This window comes from Solea solea, chromosome 19, assembly GCF_958295425.1.
Source record: "Solea solea chromosome 19, fSolSol10.1, whole genome shotgun sequence".
NCBI classification, from domain to species: domain Eukaryota; kingdom Metazoa; phylum Chordata; class Actinopteri; order Pleuronectiformes; family Soleidae; genus Solea; species Solea solea.
This window is the reverse complement of record NC_081152.1, coordinates 16,289,262-16,310,952: the sequence shown is the minus strand read 5'-3', so window position 1 is coordinate 16,310,952 and position 21,691 is coordinate 16,289,262. Positions and strand designations below refer to the sequence as shown.

The 21,691-nt window shown below is 39.4% G+C and overlaps 1 protein-coding gene across 2 annotated transcripts in view; it reads right to left on the bottom strand.

The window, feature by feature from the left end:
* Positions 1-21,691, bottom strand: part of LOC131445906 (poly [ADP-ribose] polymerase tankyrase-1) — an 82,842-nt gene that overhangs the window by 22,719 nt on the left and 38,432 nt on the right. For both annotated transcript variants that reach the window (XM_058616657.1, XM_058616658.1), the window contains 10 exons: positions 11,136-11,230; positions 10,552-10,618; positions 10,099-10,285; positions 8,062-8,183; positions 7,887-7,978; positions 7,691-7,769; positions 6,485-6,656; positions 5,431-5,510; positions 1,619-1,764; positions 1,356-1,521 (listed from right to left, as the gene is read on the bottom strand). In XM_058616657.1, coding sequence (XP_058472640.1) covers positions 1,356-1,521; positions 1,619-1,764; positions 5,431-5,510; positions 6,485-6,656; positions 7,691-7,769; positions 7,887-7,978; positions 8,062-8,183; positions 10,099-10,285; positions 10,552-10,618; positions 11,136-11,230 — 1,206 coding nt within the window. The remainder of the gene's footprint in view (positions 1-1,355; positions 1,522-1,618; positions 1,765-5,430; positions 5,511-6,484; positions 6,657-7,690; positions 7,770-7,886; positions 7,979-8,061; positions 8,184-10,098; positions 10,286-10,551; positions 10,619-11,135; positions 11,231-21,691) is intronic.

Here is a 21,691-nt window from a genome sequence, read left to right as displayed (position 1 = left end):
GTGTACTAGGTTTGACTGTATTTTGTTTATAGCTTGTACTTGTCATGGTTTAAAGTTAAGTATTATGTCAATAAATGTCCTTACGATGACAGAAATCCAAACATTGTGTGTGTTGTGCATTACACACACAATTATGGGGACTCGTCTTCCTTATGGGGACAAAAAGTTAAATAAAGTATTGTATTTTAAGGTGAAGACATGTTGTATGATTAGGATGATCAAAGGCTAGTCATAGTTACAGGACGTGTCCAGGAAATGAATGTAAGTCAATGTAATGTCCTCTGGAGTCATGGAAACCAGACTGTGTGTGTGTGCATATTCAGCAGTGTTGAATTAATTTATGCAGCCCCATATGGCAACAACACAGTTGTGACGCAACCGTGTCTGGAGGTGTTTATGACTAGAAATAAATAAACAAACACGTTTGACTGTGAGAATAACACATGACACAGAATTCTAAAAGAGAAGTGCGCATCAGGTTAATAAACACTAGATATTTTCAACCTTGTTTCCCCAGTTGAGTTCAGAAAAGTGATGATTTAACACTATATAACAACCATTCTGATATTTGCTATTTTCTGAGTCAATGTTTTTCCACATTAAAAGTCGGGTCACGTTTCTCCTCACACTCGGTAAAGTCTCAAACTGTGTGCAGATGAGGACAAAGTGTATGTTTACTGAAGTTTTTTCTGTGAACTGCAAAGTTATGCAGAAGCGACCGCAGACAGTTTGCTCATTGTTTTTAAATGTGTCCGTACGGTGGACTCCCAAGACCCAAGATCCGGGATGAATCGTGTACGCAAAGGGAGGTTAATGTCTACATGTGAAGTTTTGCAATTTCGTTTGTGGTATGATTTCAATTTTTAATATTCACTGTGTTAAAAGATGTAAAACATGAGGGAGAGGCACCACACGACAGTCAAAAAATCTAAATACTTAATGACCAGTCTGTAGGATTTTGTGGCACATGAGTGATCCTGATTTTAAGGTAATGATTTCTGTTGAGAGATGATCCTAAATTCTACCAACTGTACCTTTTACTACAGTACTATATACACTAATATTAAGGTTGAGAACTTACAGCTATTAAAAGATGGATTTTCTTATTTAAAAAATATGCATAGGACACAGAATCCTCAAAAACAGAACAATTAAAGTGCTAATTGTTTGGATTCAAATGGCAATTTCAATGAGAAAAGGCCTTAAAATATGCCACAGTTCAAGATGCCGTCTTCAAATGTGACACATAAGAGACATGTGACTGACCGCCAGAAACGTCTGTGACTGTTTCAGCTGAACTCAAGTTATAGTAACGTTAAATAAAAAGGACAGAGCAGGACCCGTGCAAGTCTGACCTTTAGCAGCAGTTTGCAGATCTCGTATTTGCCCTTTGCGGCAGCTTCATGGAGCGGCGTGAACTTCCACAAGTCTGCCACGTTGACCGAGGCACCGTGTCTGACCAGCAGCTCTGCCACCTCATAGTGGCCGTATGAACAGGCGTTATGGAGGGGAACCAGACCACTGCAGAGTAAGAGTGAAAAAGAAAACACACACAAATGTGAAGCCTCAAAACAGCATTTGTACTCATTTTTCTAACATTTATTTACGACTGTCGCACCCTTTGTCCTTGGCGTGCACATCGGCGCCATGGTGCAGGAGGTACTCGACCACCGACACTCTGTTGTATCCAGCAGCAAAGTGAAGGGGAGTGGAGTGTCGTCCCTCCAGATCTCTGCAATTCACATTCTGAGCCGTACACAGCGACTGGAGAGAGACACAGAGAGAGAGAAACAAAAGATGAAAAAAAAAAATCAATCAAAATCCAGCCTCAGCTTTCACAGCTAATCGATCAAAAAGACACAAAAATAAATCTGTGGCAGAGTAAAATTCTGGATAAGAGTTGCAATTAATATACATGTTTTTTCCGTCTTCTTTATTAATGAGCTGCAACGAGGACATGTTACAAGATTTTGATTTGATTTAACCACCACACAGTTGGTGTAGTGGTTAGGGTCGTTAATGGTCTCCTTGTGTGTGCATGACAGCTTTCTCTCACAGTCAAAAACATGTAGATTTGGGAATTTGACAAATTGGACACTAAATTGACAGTGAGAGTGGATGCTTGATTGTCTCTATGTTGAGCTTAGTGCTGCTGTGCCATTAACAGGTGCATTAACTGGAACCTGCCTTAAACATAATTTGTATCATATCAGAATAGATAAGAATAGATTATATGGGACTTTACTGCTTCAACACGAGGGAATTGTTACAGAAAACAATTAACAAATGCAAAAAAGAAATCAGAATAAGTAAGAAAATGAGGTAAAAATAATAAATTATGAACAGAATTAGCATAAAAATAAGATAAAATAACTTTCACCACACGAAAATGCAGCTTCGGCCACTTCTGTATCAGTCAATATATATTATATTCATTTTAAAGAGCAGCGAAAAATGTTGTCTTACATACACCATCATGTCCTTGATATGCCAATGTTTATGTATTGTAACAATAATTCCTTTGTTTTCCATTAAAACGACATCAAACGAGAAAGACATGCGTCAGAGCCGGTGAAAGAGAAACAAAAACAAAGAGAAGAGAGACTACCTGCCAAGACGTATGATGAAAAAGTACATCAGCGAAATGAAATATATGGGAAAAGGGTTTTAGCGAGCAACAGTAACAATAGTGAAGTTAATAACTGAGGGCGGAGAAAAAAATGCTGAACTGAGTCCGACACCTGCTGCCCACATAACGGCTCCAATACTTTTCAGACTCAATTTCACCTTCATTTAGGCCGGCAAAGAAAACACAGGTTGAGATTCTATTTTAAAGTTTCTTTCTTTCTACAACTCACCAGGAGGACCCCACTGTACAGGAAGTAAAAAAAGAAATATCTCAGCAGTGAACCCATACCTCCATCTACAGCCATTATCTCTCACCTCAGCTGCAATTTAAGAGAAATGGATTTCCACAGAAAAACACTTTAAAAAGTGTCATCTGTGCCAAAGTGAGTGGAAATGAAGATGGATATGACAGCGTTTGCTGGTTCCAGCTTTTCCAGCCAGAGAGGATGTTGAGTTGAATCTGTGTCGCGTTTTAACATTGTGATATGGTTTTTTACATTTATTGTGAAAATGTTCTCTTTAGGAAAAGTGTTTTTATTATTCTGTTGACTGCTCTTGCAGATATGTTGTTCTCTGCTTGCTTCCCGGGGGTTCAACAGATAAAAATGAGCTTAGAGCTATCTGTGGTGCAGCCAAGAAGCTGTACGATGTCTCTGACAGCTTAACTAATAAACAAAAGAAGTGAGAATTTTTGTTATTCAGGCTAATAAACGGAATATCTTTGGCTTAGAAAAAGAAGCCATTTGAACATAGGAGGAAAGTGAAAACTCAAACCTTAAGAACCCGTTCAAGTTCAAAATATACAGCCTTGAAGGCCATCACACTGTGTGAAGTAATTAAAAAAAAGTGTGGGCCAGCAGAGGGCGCTGATAAGGCAGGTTGACTTCTTAACTTAAAATTTTGCTGTGAAAATGGAGGACAAAAGTAAATGTAAATCATCCTCCTGAGTGGGAATGGGAATCAGTATCAAGAATCACTGGATCGGATATCGGACAGATAACTAACAATGTAAATAAAACTCAGCAGAAGCATTTTAGCTGAGTCGTGTTGGCGCGTGTTTTTGGGAGAACAATATTTGTTACACAGTTAGAGAATTGTGTCTTTGAAATGATAGTTCATAAATGGTCTAAAATTACTGTATCTGACTAATAAAGGTATCGGTATCGTACACGAAACAGTGGTATCGTTTACGAACACCTACACGGTAGATGAGACAGCAAGAAAGAGACAAATCTGCGGACTTGCCCGTCAGCTCAGCTTCGTAACCTGCCAGAGCAAGTGAAGCCGCAGAAGAGGCATCACAACACTGTTCAGTGTGTAATAATAAATCATGTCAGATTAGTGAGTGTAGAAGGGGGAATATCTGGATTGTAAAAACTGATATTTGTTGGAACATGATTTTTGAAAAGGTGATAAACACTGACAGAAAACTCTGTATAGTGGCTGCCGTGGAGGAATAACAATCGTCAACTATTTTGATAACCGATTTGTATGTTTGTTTGTTTTTTAATTCTTAAATGTGAAAATTTTCTGTTTTCTTTGCTCCAGGTAACAAAGAAATCATTAAAACTGAACATTTTTGGTTTGGGAAACATTTGTCATGTTTCAACGAGAACATAATCAACAGATTAATGAAGATTGTGATTCTGAAACTAGTCCTTATTTAAAAGACTTTTATCCCTTGACGACGCAGAAACTCTTACTGTGAGAAAGACGTACAGCCGTCACCAGTGACCATCTTTCAAACATTTGAACAAAGGACGGTCAGTCTCTGTCCGTGACAGAGACTGACAGAAAGCCAGAGCAGAGATGTTTGTCTGTTTTTCCTGAAATCCCTCAGCGATCTGCCAAAGCCTCACAAACACAGACAGGTGAGGTTATCCAGCTGAAGAGGATGTGTCAGTGTGTGAAGACGTGCACATTTTCTCCCGACATCCAAAGGCTTCTGTCAACGTCTGCTAACTTAGCACTGCCAGGTTCTGACAATATCCCAGTGACATCACGAACACCTTGATTTCTTTTGACACTCAGTGGAAATCTAAATAAAAAAGTGAAAAAGACTACTTCTATTTTTTTCACGAAACCAGTGTGCCCTCACAAACGGAAAATCAAAAAAAAATATCCGACTAGCATTTAAAAAGCAAATCAATAAAAGTCGGACTCCATAAGAGCAGCGAGAACCGTCATAAAAGGTCAGCACATTTTTTTTTCCACTTTAATTTCAAAATAAAAGTCATGTTAGCAGATCTCCTCTAAGGTGCAATGTCAATGATCATCAAAATAAGGCATCATCTCCTTCACTGCTGACATCACAATTAACAAGTATTCACACTTTTAACAACAACATTGTGACATGTTTAATTACAGAGCCCGGGTGACGTTCATAGATGTTTTTTCTCTTAATAAGAGTCTACATTAATCCTTACCCTTAATGAGGCAATTTAAAAAAGATCTCTGCTCCTTCAGAGCTAATTATTTCACAGGATTGGTGTCATCAGGCACATGGAGGCTACTGAGAAAATGTTCTGTTCTTTCATGTCTATTTTCTTTCTTTTTAATTAAGGCAACATTGAGTGTTGGGAGAACGACTTGTGACTTGCAAACTGATCTATCTAATTTAGACTTTTAAACGTGTCTGTACCAAAAACAGATTTGTTTTAAGATTGAACTTTTAGATTTTAAAATTTTTATAATCGTATTTAGTGATTCAGTTGTAGACTCTAACATGTCGTTTATCGGGATTATCTTCACCAGGAATGACCACAAAGTTTAAAAACTCCCCAGTAATTCAATGTGAATTACCTTGACAGTGTCCAGGTCCCCGGCTTTAGCAGCTTCCAGAAGTCTGTAGTCCACATCGGAGTTTCTCACCGGGACGTTCTCTGCGGCGCACGAACATGGAGAAACGTCATGGATTAGAAAAACTTTGCACACACGTTATTAAAAGTTATGAATTAATGTGAAAGTGACTTAAACCTTAGGACACAGAGCATTTCGGCTGTTTTTTTTAATTACTATGTTTAAATGAACAGTATATACAGAGGGTATAAGAATGTGCAACATATAGTGTCTTATATCCTTTTTTCAGCACGACATAGTCAATCAAATTTCTTTCATTTTCACCAACTATATAAACACACCTGAGCAAAAAAGTACTCAAAATGTTTAAAATCGGATTGAATTTGTGAAATTTGGACACACGTCATAGTTCTAAGTTCAGTTGGCTCGTTTTATGAAGAAAAGAAAAACGGTCCAATTTAATGACTTTATATCACTACTAAAAAAACAATCTAAAATTACTCATAACTTTGACTCAACAACACATAAGAAAATGTGAAAAAAGCCTGAATAAGTGACCTATAAACAAACACGCCCAGGATGTCCATATATAGAGTTGTGTATTATCCCCATGGCAAATTACCATGGGTGCACCTGCGGCACAGATCCGTGCCGTGTGAGCACCAAAGGTAAACACTCCACAAAGACACAGAGGTTCCTTTTGCACATGTAGTTACATCTGCCACTGCTCAGTGTTTTGATATGACGCAAACTTTGCAGGTTTTTAAAAAGATTACTTAGCACTCATTCAAAAACACACATGGCGTGTTTGACTGTAAGCAGAACAATTGAGTTTCCTGAACAACAGAACACGGTGATAAAAAAAAAAATCATATGCACCCATCCAGTCTGAAAATATCAATATTGACCTTTACAAAACAATCCAGTTTGATCTCCTAACTGCCAGCTGCTGCATAGCAACCAGAGCACAACACCTGTACATCTGCCCACCAACAGACCGCCCACTCTCCCACCCACCCACAAACACACACACACACACACACACAAGGTAGCATACCGTTGAGAATCTGCTGAACAGCTTCATTCCCCATTTGAGCAGCAGTGAAACCCTGCAGCGATACCAGCGAGGCGTCGGCCCCGTATCCTAGCAACAGCCTGCAGGTCTGAAGATGGCCGGCCAGCGCCGCGCGGTGCAGCGCCGTCTGACCCAGCGTGTCCAAGGCGTTCACCTGCAAAACACAAACACGTTTAGGTGCTAATTCATGAAACGATCCTCGTTTTGGTCCTTAAACTGTGGCACTTTTTAAACGTAAGTACAGAGAATCACAGAAAAAACCATTATATTCTTGTTTAAGCTTTGAATTCCTTCAACATTTAACCTCATTGTTGATGAAAAATATGATGTTTATTGTTAAATACTTAACATTAATAATTTTCTCAGCTGTGGTTAAAGTTCATCCAGCATATATTGAGATATTGATGCAAATAATCGAATGGACAAATCATTTGAGACACTAAAAAACAGACACAAAAGTCTGTTTTTAACCTAATCCGACAAATAACCTAAAGCAAAAAAAATGATTATATCAATACAGTCATAAAGCAGTGGATTCGCAACACTGCCTACAGTGGTGTAATAAACAGGTATATTGTTAGAGATGGCAGTGTGTAGGTGGAGTGTGGATATTGGAGGACATTTAATCACATTTTGTTCCACACTCAGCTCCATGTTACAGTTATGATGCGTACATACACGGGTCAGTACCAGAGTGATCACACGGTGAAGTTCAAGAAGACACAATTTTTTCTGGTAATGACAACGTGACGAGTGACTTTTTTCTTTTTTTTTACTGAAAAGTGACTCTTGTTGTTGCATGCTGCCCTACTTTCTGTTGATATACTGTACATGCGGAGGAGAAAACCAACATCTGACTCCGCCTCTGTAGATGGCGCTGTATCTCTATATAAACTAGTGCGTATTGAATCAGTTAATTAAATAATTATCATAATTATTATAATAATTAATGGGAGCTGTGCACTGCAGTAAACCTACAGTATATTAAATAAAAACTTTTGATTTAAGCATGTGTAGAGAAGTGGATTGATGTACAAATTGAAGGATGGGTAGATATACATATATATATATATATAGACACATAGATATATATAAAACAGATTATCATAGTATTTAATCATGATTAGGTGGAAGAAAAGAGAGAGAGATAAATTGATACTACAAGAAATATAAATGGTGGCAGTTTACCTTTGCACCGTGTTTCTGAAGCACCTCCATAATATCGTTATGAGCTCGCTCTGCAGCCACGTGAAGAGGAGTCATGAAACTGCACAAGAAAAAGAAGGATAATAGGTCTGAGTTGGTTTCTCAGGTAATAAACAATTATTTAAAGCATGGTTTTACACTGTTATTTGTACACATATATGTAAAAGTAAACACTTACTCTTTATTCTTTTCATTAACGTTGGCTCCTTTCCTCAGCAGCAGCTCTGTCACCTGTTTCCTTTTGGGGTGAGGCGATGCCACTGCGCAATGCTACGACACAGAAATGTCGTCTTTGTATGGTCACGTGTGTGGACATTGTTAAGTACGGTGCAGTGTTTGTGTGTTTATCTCACCAGCGCGGTCTCATGTGTGTGTGGGTGTTTGAAGTTGATGATCTCCAGCGCCAGGGTCTTCTTAGCTTTTGCCATGTCAGCCTCTCGAGCAGCTTGGAGAAGCGAGTGGCCCTTGAACTCATCTGAGAGCACACAGACAGACACAGACACATTTTCCTACATTACTTCAAAGTTGTTGTTGTTTTTTTTGTTTTTTCTCCCCCCCAGTGCATTATAACAGCACACGGAGCGGAAACAACTGATTATCCCCTCGAGGACCAAAAAATTACCAAACTACTTTGTTTCAGAAGCATTTTAAGCAGCATAAAAGGATTCTGCTTTGAGTCGGAGCAACGGCGTTCATGCATTCATAATCAGACATTCAGACAAATGGAAAGGGCACCACAGATGTCGCATCTTCTTGGTTAAGACGGGGGGGGGACAAATTGAACAACATAGAAAATAGTTGGTGTATTGGAAAAAGCCTCTTAGCAATTTATTCTGAACGTATTTTTCATGTCTGTGAGTGTTGTGTGTGGATGTATTTGCAGTGTTTTATTTCAGGTTAAAGTCCACGGTTTAAAGGAACAGAAGATGGACATGCTTTTTGGCTCACATTTTTGTGGAGATTTAAAACTTCCTACATTTTTATCTAATTTATCTCTCAGTTGGAGCCATGACACTGTTAGTTCAGCTTAGCAAAAAGCCTATTTCTTTCATCGTGTACAAATTGTTTTGTAGAGTTTTGGTTTTGCAGAAATATACACTATATAGTAGACTATCTCAGCAGGCACGCCCTGGCCTTGAAGGCTGTTGCCTGGCAACCTCATAGCAGAAAAGCAAATAACTGCTTCTTCTAAAATGTCACACTATTCCTTTAAGAGGCCACCGTTACGCTCTACTCGCTCCAATGTCACGTTTGGTACCTTCAACACCTTTCACTTTTGTCAAGGTGATGCAAACGAAATCAGTTCTTACTGTTGGGAAAACAAAAAAATATGAATTCAAGGCAAAGAGGAGGCTGAAATTCAAGGCCACTTTCTCTCATTGGAAGGTTCAGGTGAAAAGATTCCTGGCAGAGACAAAGACTTGCTGTACTGCGTTTGCTTTAACTGAAGAAAAACACAGAAAATTCATTTCACTAAACTGCTCTGTTGCATTCATAAATGATCTGTTTCATTTACTTTTAAAATAATTCAATGCCTGAAAAAGATGAATAGATTTTATGAACATTTTTGTCAATTTTTGGAAACAAAGAAGAAGAAGATGAAAGTATCAACTTCATTTCAAAATAGAACAAGAGACGATATTTATTTAAGGGTATTGAAAGCGAAAAGCTCATTAAAACTGGCTCTACCCTGTCATTCTGAAGCAAAGGTGCCACCATTCAACCAAATAAGATTTCTTAATATTCTTAGAGGTAAACCCAAATAATAAATCGTCCGATTAGTCATTTTTAAATGATCGGCATTGACCATTAATTACTTATTTATGTATGTTTACATCATAATTCTGCTCTCAAAAACACAAGTGGATTAAAGTACAGACAGAAAAATGCAGAGTGGAGAGAAAAACCATGTTCGTCGTTCAATAAATATTTGTTGCTTCGTTAAATTTGAATTTAACTGTCAGCAAAATCTACATTGTACAGTTTTCTAAAGATCGGCCACAGAAAAACCCATACCAGCCGACCGCTGCTCTCTTCTGCCATTGTGTTTTTGAACTCATGGCTACACACGACAACAACTGTACAAACACCCGGAAAAGAATTTATATTTGCTCCGCTCAGCTTATCCGAGCATGTAAATGTGCTGATTATTAGATACTGGCATCTGTCTCGCTTCACGCTCATAATTCTTTGTTTTCTGCTTCAGGAAACAACAAGAGAGTTTACACTAACCCCTCTCCCCCCCCCCCCCCCCCCATCGTCACACCCACCCCCCACGACATATGCAAACACACCCTCCACAAAATATCATCTCTTCATTAATTCAGCACCATGACGCATTTAGAGGTGTCGTACGGAGCGGCTGCTGTTTATGTAAATGCCACACTCACATGTGAGTCTCTCCTTCAGCTCAGGAGTGGGCGCCATGTCCACGGAGCTCTTGCTGTGGCAGTTGAGCAGGGTCGGGTCGGCCCCGTGGCTCAGCAGCAGGGAGCAGACCTCCACTCGGTTTTTAGATGCCGCTTCATGGAGCGGAGTGAACTGCCACAGATCCATGGCATTAACGCACGCTCCATGCTGAAAGGAAAAAAGAAAACGGGGATCAGTGGAGGAGGAGAAGAGAGAGAGCGGCGTGAAGCAGGTAGAGAAGGAAAGGACACAAAAAAGCACAGGGAGATTTTTCAGGAGCATCTGTTTTTTTCCCCTCAAAAAACAAAAACAAAAAAACTTTAAAGGAAACACTAAAAATACCCATTGAGATGAAAGACTATCTTTTTTTTGTTAATGTAATAACTGAATCACACAAATATACTCATATTCTTTACTTTAGTTATAGTGTTTACCTTAAGCAGAAGCTCTGTAACTTCATAGTGTCCATACGAGCAGGCGTTGTGTAGAGGCACCAAACCACTGGAGGAGTCAAAAACAAGAGGGGAAAAAAAGAACTCATTATCTCACCACCGCATTTTTATGTCTTCAACTCGATAAAGACGTTGATAATACAACATAATTTGATAGCAAACATCCCATAATTGGCAAAAACATTGCACTCACAATCAAAAATGTCTTTTAGTTTGGTTTGATATTATAATTATGGCTGAATCAATTACTCAATTAATCAGATTGAGTGTTTTTGATGTTTCAGCTTCTTATATGTGAATATATTATTTGCTCCATATAACAAATAAATCATTGAAATTCATTTTGGTTTGTGGACAAAACAAGACATCGTCATATCCAGGTTTTCAACACCTTCTGGACCAGACGATTATTCCATTAATTGAGGAAAATAATCGACAGGAAACAATCGTTCGTTGCAGCGCTAATTATAATGAACAACATCCTTTTATTCAAATTCTGGGCTCTTTTTTAACTTCTCTTCCTTTTAAAATCTCATTTTTATTTCACTTTCCTTTATCGTACATACCCCTTGTCCTTGGCGTGGACATCTGCTCCATGCTGTAGTAACAGCTGAACTATCCTCACCCTGTTGTATCCTGCTGCCAGGTGGAGCGGGGTGGACTGGAGAGAGAGAGAGAGAGAGAGAGAAGGGAGGGGGGGAAAAGAGTAAATGTTTAGTCCATATGTTCTTTTTCACCATGATTTCATTATGACTAGTCATGTATACAAGGAGGAAGCACACATTTGGACATTTGGGGTTGGGTTTTTTTTTTTCCGCTGAGCAACAGGAATATTTCTGGAAGGCAGGACTTCTCAAGGAGAAATGGGATTTTTTTTCTTCTACAGTCACAAAGTCGAACTGCATGTCCACCATAAAACCGGTGAAAAGCTGCAGTCCTTAATGCTTTATGACGTCTCCGTGCACTGTTTTCGTGATTTGCTCTCAGCAAAGACCTCAGCGAAAATACTGGAGTAGAAATGAAGTGAGGGTGTTGACACTGAAATTATATTATGAATAGGACTAGGATTAAATCCCTATTTCCATTTGTCATGTAAAGTCAAGACAGTCAGTATTTGGACAGTTGCACCTTCTTGTTTTGTTTTTTTAAGGCTCTGCGCTTTAATGCATTTGCTTTAAAATAGAATAATGGATAACACATCAAAGTGCCAAGTCTCGGCTTTGACTCGAGCAGGTCATCACTGGCGCAGACAGAAGTGTGTGGGCGATTTAGCCCTTTTTAACACGGTGCTTTAAGTTCAGAGTATAAAGTGACACAGGAAGACACAGCTGCTCAGACCGAGAGACAAAAGAGTTTTGAACGCAGTCCCTGTTAAAAGGGTCAAATCTCCCACACAGTTCTGTCTAAGCTGAGGAAAACCCGACTCACCTGAAAGTAGAGAAATTGCACTTTAATGTACAGATCATTTCAAACTGTATGTATGAGAGAAAAAAAGAAAACGTGTGTGATTGTCCATGAACTGATTGTCAGGCTGAGCTGCATTCATAACAGGAGCGAATCTGTATTCCAGGAAAACACCGAACCTCCAATGTTCCTCCACAAAAACCTACTACAGTTGCTTTGAATCATGCATTATTAAAATAATATTCAGTGTGAATATAGAGTGAAGATGTTGTGACGGCTACAGAGTGGCACACCATTGTTGCCAATGCCAACTGCTACCAATGTCACCGTGAACAACAACAAAAATAGAGTTTGAATTAACGACAGAGGTTTGACCACTTTTGACATAAGTGTTATTGCTAATTTTTTCTTATAAAGCTCACAACATGAGTTATTTTCTTCTTTTAGTTTATTTGGATCAGGATTAGCCATTACATTGGGGAACGGCTTAGTACAAAATGAAGGAAAATGATACAGAAAGGAAAAACGTTCTTTTTAAAAAAGAAAAAAAAGAATGTCATCACTGACCAACAATGGGACAAAAATTATACCACAAATTACGCGGCCTGGTTATTCTCTGGCAAAGTACAAGAGAACAAACCAATAAGTCACTCAAAAAAAGAACAAAGGTGAAAAATAACGTGAGCTTATACAGGAGAGCAAACGCAATTATTGGCAATGAAGGGTCCATAATTGGTCCATGTGCCATTTGCCAAGATTTTAGAGTACATCTTGAAAAATTAACAGCGATATCTGCTGTGGATCACAGCAGCAGCAGCAGCAGCAGCAGCAGCAGCAGCAGCAGCAGCAGCAGCAGCAGCAGCAGCAGCGAGGCAGCAGCAGCGAGGCAGCAGCAGCAGCGAGGCAGCGAGGCAGAGCTGGGAGGACAGATGGTTCACTCGTATTTACAGAATGTGACAACAGCGTTGCAGGGAACAGTACACAGTGCTCAGTTTGTCACAACCCTCACTTCATATTATGCACTGTCAATTCTGTGTCGACGTTCTTGTTCTTGCAAATCATTGTGAATATAAATAAAGAGTGACACATTTAAAAAAAAAAAAAAAAAAAGAACAAAAAAAAACAACAACACTATAGCTTTAAGTGCATCTTGTCTACCAGTGAGTCATCACTTCAGCCTCTCCATTACACACACACACGCTGCTGCATCACCATGATGATGTTGCCAGGGTCAGACTGAGTAGTTTAAGCTCCTCAATCTGTCAATATCTTTCTTCAATGTGTGTGTGTGTGTGTGTGTGTGTGTGTGTGTGTGTGTGTGTCGACTATTGACATTTTCCCACAGAAGCTTATTTAAAGTCAAGTCATAAAAAAACAGCTCCAGTTGAAACTTTTATTATGACCCTCTGACCTCGGCACCCACATGCCATTTGTGTAAATAATCAAAAGTATCTGAGCTGCCATTTTATGAAGCAAAACGGCTTTTTTTTAGTCATGTAAATGTAAATAACTCCTCCTTTGGCCTTATAATACATCCATCCATCCATCTTCTACCGCTTTATCCTCCACCAGAGGGTCGCGGGGGTGCTGTGCCAATCTCAGCTGACATAGGGCGATAGGCGGGGTACACCCTGGACAGTTCGCCAGTCCATCACAGGGCGACACACACATATAGACAAACAACCATTCACTCTCACACTCACACCTCAATTTAGAGTGTCCAATTTACCTAATTCCCATATTAAGGAAGGAACATGGGGAAAACAAACTCCATGCAGACAGACCCTTGTTCCAACCGGGGCTCGAGCCTGGGTCTTCTAACCACTACACCAACCGCGTGGCCCGCCTTATAGTACATGTTTAAAACAAATAAGATAGAGAGCATAGCACAGACTAAAATAACTCAACTAAGTGAAATAACATTTGTGACTTCATATTTTTACTCCGAGGTGACGCAGGCGTGAAAAATAAACAACCAAAACAATGGAAAAGGTGTTAAAGTCACACAATGTAGGATTTGTTCTCGGGTCCCCCTACAGTTGGTAACCGGTATTGTCTCTTACAAGTGTCGTAAAATATATGTATATGCGGAAAATTATGTGTCATTGCAGTGCCGACCCAAAGAATGAGAATGACCTTGGAGACATTACGTGAAGGTCAAACTCCTACACTTCTTAAAGCACATGGTCTTGGTGTTAAAATTCATGGCTATACTCACAAATCTTCACGTGAAAGAGGCTTTTATTGTGTCGTAATTAATAATTAATTTGAGGGTTTGCTCTTTTCTTTATTTGATTTGTTTGTTTTCTGTCTGCAAGGTTTTGTAATGCCATTCATTTTTTAGAGTGGCTGTTCATTCACTACACGGGAGTTACGAGTTAATTAACTAGATGTAGTTTGTGTTTTGCACCTGTCCAACTGCTTTGTGTTTGTATTGTTTTTTTTCCTCCCTCTCTTTAAAGTCACCTAAGACTCAATGAAATATGTTGCCCTAAAGTGAAACCTAGTGGACTATATTTCAAACAGATTCAATCGGCACCTGGAGAGGCAAGCTGAAAGAGAACAATAGTAATAAAAAATACTCTATTACTCTCGGCGTTGTGTTTTAATCATCTAAAAGCCGTCTTTGAGAGGTGGAGGAGGGGAAGGAGATGAAAGAGAGGAGTGTGGGAGCAAAAACAAATGAAGCACAAGAATCTGGGAGGAGGGGCATGTTCAGGTTTGGATGGAAAAGAAAATACTTTCTTTCCTTGATAGCATTTGTGTTTTATTTAAACAACATTTAAATGGTGGCTGCAAATTCAAAGGGTGCACATTATAAAGTTTACTCGACTTGTCACCTGAAGTCAAATATGATTCACGCATTTTAACTCATCGTTTAAAAACACATGTGGTCTTTAATCATCTGCTGTGTTGGTTCCTTTTTTGTTTCCATTTTTCTCTAACCCCCCAAAACACCCCCCCTCGCTCCTCCTTAGGAGCCTGTCAAGTTGTTCCCATGACAACGGTGACTGCTAGCTGTCAGCAGTTGCTATAGCAATGAGACATAATATATCTGTGAGGGTGAATGGTAAAATTTGGGCCATTTTGCGTAGCTCTGTCGGCATGGATGTAGCGTTCATGCGCGCACGTGTGTCTGCATGCATACAAGCATGTCACTGAGGTTTGTTTGTTGGCTTTGAATAAGTGTTTCATTGTTTTAAATAAATAAATTGCCTTAGTGCTTTGATATGCATGTATGTTAGGAAAGACGCTTGCGCTTTGGAGGCAACCATCTTACGTTGATGTTTTCACATTTTGAAATGGAAGTTAACTACGCAAAAATGGTAGAAAGACTCCGCGCACATAATTCGATGCATAAACCAAGTCAGAAAATGCAAGAAAACAGCAGAGAGAGTCGTGAAATATAGTTATTTGAGGGCCACCGTAGTTCCTTGACAAATTTAAAAAAGGAAGGCATGAGCAGGGGAGTATTTGTTGCCCTCTGCAGTCTTACCATTAGATGTCACTAAATCACACACACTGGACCTTTAACTGTATGACCTCAGTTTCCAGAGCAGCTAACCTCTAAGCCTGTGAACCACACTGTAGCTTACGGCACTTTTAAGCTACCAGCACAACTCGGCTCGGCTGCGGATAGTCCCTGGTCTTTTTTTAGTAACCGCTCTGGCGAGGCTTCAAACGAGCTGAGCCGATACTAAAATGTGATGTTGACAGACTCCCGGTCACTGATTGGTCAGAGATTGTCGTCACTGGAAGAGTCATGAGCATGACGTCCGACACAAGAATCAAACCGTACAATGCCGAACTGTAGATCAGTTTAACAAAAAGACTTAAAAATCCTGAAAACATGTGTTAATCTCCAAAATTTAGCAAAGGAAAATTCCTAAAATCTCAATATCTGGGGTCTGTGTATTTAGTCTGGCGTATTTAGCGACAGCACAGCTGAAGACCAGTGATCTTGAGCCGAATCACAACCCGTTTAGCCGTATTTCAGTTCAGTTGTTTTACACAACTGCTTTGCCCTTCACTAGTTTGTTTGTGTCATGTTTAAAATAACGTCACAACAGTTTTGTGCAGCCGTGCTAACGCCCACGTTGAGGAGGTACTATAGTAATAGAAAACAACGTGCTTGATACCAAACTGTGTAGAGTCGAGCCGAGTAATGCTAGAAGTGTAGAATGGAATAGTGTCATTGGTGTTGTCCCTCAATTGTACATGAACCTTAAAAAACACCGCACTTCATTTGGTTCCCGACACCTCATCACAACACCACAGATATCACCAGAGATTCTGGAGAATTCCTCAAACACAAACATTACGGTGACTTACGATTTAATTTATTTTTGCAGGCAAAATCATGCAAGCCGGCCTGTAAAAAAAAAAAAAATAGCTCCCTCACTGTCTACCTGCACTGAAACTAAAAATATAAACCTTTCACACACACACACACACAGTGTGGAAACTGGAGGGGCAGCACTGTGATCTGCAGCGTCGGCGAGAGCATCAATCAGCAAACGAATGAGCGCCGAGGTCATAAATATCTTCACCTGTGAGAAATGGTGAAGAGCTTCTTTGCAATCCATCAGCTGCCTGACAAAAGAACAAACTACATCTACTGGAAATGAGATGCACGTCCATTTCATTGCTCCAGTACATTGCTGACAATCGGCTGATTATAAAAATAGTGAGTTTGACGAACAGTTACCCCAGATAGGTTAACGCAACCTTTACCCAAAATGTTTCCAACACTACTTAAATTAATAGAAACTTGAGTTTCTACTCAAAGTAATAGATTATTTAATTTTAACCAACTGTTAATGACATCAACCACCCGTGTCGGCGATTATTTCCAGGCAAACCCCCTATGAGATGTCAGAGTGAGGACAGAAACGTTTGGTATAAATAATGAGCCAGTGTGTTGTTGTCTTTAATTTTTTTCATTTTATTATGTGAACTCTCCACTAATAGATGAGTGAAAGAAGCAAACGAGACAACAAGACAGCAATTCCCATGATCCTACGCCGCTTCCCGACATCGTCAAACCAAGTCTTTTGTTATTGTTTTGACTGAGATATTCCCAGTGGCAGAGATTACATACTGTACTTTTATTGTTATAATGTGAGGCGGCATGGAAAAGCACCAATTTTCACTGAGAAATAAAACATTTTGGAGGGATGATATTCTCTTGGATTTCTGTACCTGAGATATTTAGTGTCAGAACAAAACTAAAAGAATCAATCTGGTTTTATTGGTTAATTTAGTTTGCCTTTTTATTTTTTTGAAACACTTTATTTGTATTTATGTAATGTAAATTACTTTAACCTTCAAATAATCAAATCTAGCTGCTATTTGCCTGACAAACATACGCGTGAGCACAGCCTGAGACACAGAAGTACACAAACACATGTTTTGATATCCTAGAGAGGACATGATGCATCCCCTAGCCCCCTTACCCTTACCTTGGCCATCACAACAAAGTGCCTAACCCTGAAAGAGCACTTATACGGCCCCAGAAAGTGTACCTACATTTTTTACATTTTCTGTAACTCACAAAGACACGAATACACACACACACACACACAAACAAACAAACACACACTCACTCACTCACTCACACACACATCAAGCAGCTGACAGTTCAGCCCAGCCAACAGGTTGAAAGATAAATAACCTACAGCTAGTCGTCTCATCCTAAGCTCTCTGTGTGCACTCACAGTCAGACTCACAGAGACATGAAGTGATATCTCAGCTATCACCTGTTTATCTGCCCTGCTCTGCTCTCCAGACGAGAGGCAAAGGTGAGAGCTCCATGGGAGGTTTAAAGCTGAGCAGCTCACCCAATAAATATATATATATATATATATATATATATATATATATATATATATATAGTGTGTGTGTGTGTGCAAGACATTGGGAAAACACTGCTTGGGAACAACTTTCTATCTCAGACGGACATCTTGTTTTTAAATATCATATCGACTGACAGGAAAAATAACCCATATCCTTATAGCAGGGGTTCTACTGTCTTTTTAGAAGAATACAAAATGTCAAAGTGTACAAGTCAAAACCTTAAACCATATTGAACAACATACAGTGTGGGCTTTTTGATGTGACACTGAGCAGCCGTGATAATTCTTGCTGAGCTAATCCCCAATTATAAACATATGTAAAGCATTGAGTCCACCAATCCAAATATAGCACAAAAGGAGGTGGAGATAGTTATGGCAGCAAGCTGTGTTGTTATTAGTATATCATGAGAGTGATGCCGAATGTGAAGTCGCTCTCTACGACTGAATGTTGCTTCCCACACGGAGGCAAAGGAGAGACTGTGATGCATCCCAGGAAGCAACGGATACAAGTCAGCCAACAGAAATAAATTGATAAGAGTTATTTGCTTTAACTTATGCTACAGCAATCATTTTTAGCACAAATTGACTTTAGAGAAAATGTACACTTTGGTACAGTTGGAAAGAGTGTGGTTACGGAGAGAGGCAACTCTGATATGAATGTGAAATGTCAGTGCTCACTGAGCCAGATAGTTATGAGAAATAAACAACAATTAATCAATTCTATGGAGCCATAATTGTTAAAAATAATTGTGTTGTGAGTAATTTGATATGCCTTACTACATCTCAATTTAATTTAAAAGCAAGATTCCAACAAAAGATTAACTAGCGACCACACAGTTAGCACTCTTGCCTTTGCAGCAAGAAGACCTGGGTTTGTGACCTGGTCAGAACATGTACTCCCTGTGTGTGCGTGGGTTTCCTCCCACAGTTCAAAAACATGCAATATGGGGATGAGGTAAATTGACTATGAGTGTGGATGGTTGTTTGTCTCTAACTGGCGATCTGTCCGGGGTATACCTGACCTTTTGCCCTATGTTCACTGAGATTAGCACAGCTCCCCTTATGTTGACGATAAAGCAGTAGAGGATGGATGGACGGACGCTCTTATTGCAAGGATGAGAATTTAATTGACTGAGAACGCATGGCATAGAACAGGCAGTCCGACCCGGTCAGATTTTATACAGCCCGCAGCTTCAGTTCAGTTTTATAATGTATTACTTACAGCCAGTGAAGGTCTGGGACAGGAAATCGGCCCTGGCATTTCGGCCAACATTTACCACCATAACAAATTTAGTGTGCATTCCCTATTAGCTCAGTTGCTAAGGAGTCACACTTCGAAGCCTAGGTCCAGGGTTCACGTCCAGATACATGCATTCACCAAATTAAACAGTTCATTTACTGTATTAAACTAAAGGTTTGCCTATAACAGTTGGTGGCATGTACCTGTAAATATTCCTTTTTTTTAAAAACCCATCAAGCCATAACCGTCTAGATAGAGGTAACAATTAGAAAGGTTATTGTATTTAAAAAAAAAAAATGTGATTTCTTAAAAGATAATCCTTAATGATTTATTAAATTACATCTGAACTGCCTTCTTTCTTCTGTGGTAGAACACTACAAATGAATCACAAATTCAGCACTTGATTCAAGGTTTTTAATTTGGGTAACCACAGACTGTGACATCTGATTCCCTGTGATAAACAAGCAGCGAACCTGCAGGCTGCAAGTGTATACATCTTCCTCAGACAACAATATGCCGTGGGCTTACACAGAAGCAAGACGCTTAATTTGTCACTGACAGAAGTTTATTAAAACTTTCCCACACGCTATTTGTCATCTGCCAACTGAACGGTTAACAAATGCCTGTGGATATTTTCGCTCCGTGTTTGAAAAGAGCAGAGGTGTAATGCCTCTCGGGCGGGGCATCGGGTTACATTTGCAAAGAAGAAGAAAAAAACACCCTATGATGCAGAATTTACATTCACTCTTACGGCCTTGTGCACGTACAGTCGGCTTTGTTAAGACCAGGATCATTTGTTAAGAGCAGGGGGTCACTGGGGACACCTGCAAATGAGGGATTAAAGATGCACTACGTAACCTTAGGTGCTTGTTTTTTTTTTTGCTGCCTCTGTTTCATCGTGAACAGAATCAATGTAACATCATTTATATGCTGCGGCCTCATCTGAAAATGTGCACTGTCAAGCAATACTGTCGGACCTGACTGTATACAGCGGCAGCACAGAGGCGGGTCGGGGTCTAAAAGCACGTATCCTGAACAGTAGAAAAACATTTTGTGGGCAACTTAAAGTGTTTATAGGAATGTCATTTGTTGATCCAAGGGCAAATCTTCACAGCTTACCAACTGTCTCTCTGGTCACACCAGCTGCTGCAGGCACATTTTAGTCAACGCTTGTGTTACTGGTGCACACTTTTGTTCATGTGCTGGTGCTAGTTACTTAGAAATCTGTGGTTCAGTCGGTTTGATGCTATTAAAACATTCATAAATAACAATCAAATATGAGGGAATTTCCTTAGTGTTATGGTTGTGAAAGGAAAAATATGTTTTTAAAGGTTACAGTAAAAGTATGTTTACTAGAGGAAAATGGATTTAATCTGAGTAATTCATTGTTTTTTTGTTTTTTTTAAAAATGGCTAATTTATTTAATTAATCAGCCATTATCACTTATTTATGTCAGTTAGACATTTTTTATTTTCAGGAACTGGATATATGTTACCAAGTCACTCAATTAAATTTTTGTGTCCAAAAATGATTTAGTTAGTTTTTTGATCACATGTATTGAATATTTCATTGTTTTTTTTTCGCATTATTTTTATTTAAAATATAAGAGTGCACTGCAGCGCAGACACAACATGCCAATTGGGTGACAAATAAGTCTTTTTAAATAAATAAGTCAAGCATTTTTATCAGATGGTGGAAAAACAAAAAACCAACCAAACATAGCAGCAAAAAAAATTAATTCTGCATCATTTGGTGACCATCAGCTGCACTGATTTCTTAAGATCTGCATCAGCCATAGGAAATCCTGTTTGTGGTCAACCTCTAAGCTTGACTCTAACATATTATCCGGTTAAATTTTCAAATTGTCTCATGACCTTTATTATAGCAATGGATCTGTGTCATAAGCCAAAAGAAAAGTTCAACATCAAGTTTTCCTCAAAGCTAAGTATTCTGTGTTCTACTCCTGAAAAGCTTCCTTTAGGAGAAACATGTTTTCCAGCAGCTGGGAATGATGCCAGTTGCCCTGGTGCTCTCAGCAGGATAAGATCGCTTAATCAACATTTAAACAAGGCTTCAATGGAAGTGTCTCTCTCCCTCTCTCTGAATCGGAATCTCGGTCTTGCTCTCCACTTGTCATTTTCTTTGATTTGCGTGCCAGCTAGGACGCGAGTGGGTGCCACGATTCTCGCTGGTAAAATATAGATCTAACGCTCGCAATGTTCGCAAATACGCTCGTAAACAAATGCAAACACGGATTTACAACAGATGGAGCTCGACAGAGAGACAAAAACACCGACATGTTTTCTCTGGGAAAGATGAACAGAAAACTGGGTTTACAGAACAGACGCTGGGTAGACGAAGCACAGAAGAAGGAAAGATGGATTTCTACATCCATGTCGGTCCACATCCCGCGAGTGTGGGTGTGTTTGTGTGAGAGAACACAAGTGCAGGTTTTTCAAGTGTGGACATTTGCTGGCTGCACTCGTTTTCTGCCTCTTCATTCAAAGGCCCATTTGAAGGTTTGAGATGTGAGATGTGTGGCATGGATGGAACAAGTTTGAAGTTAGGATGACTTGTGTTGCCCACACAGAACGGCCCTTCTGGACCTTTTTCTGGCATAAAC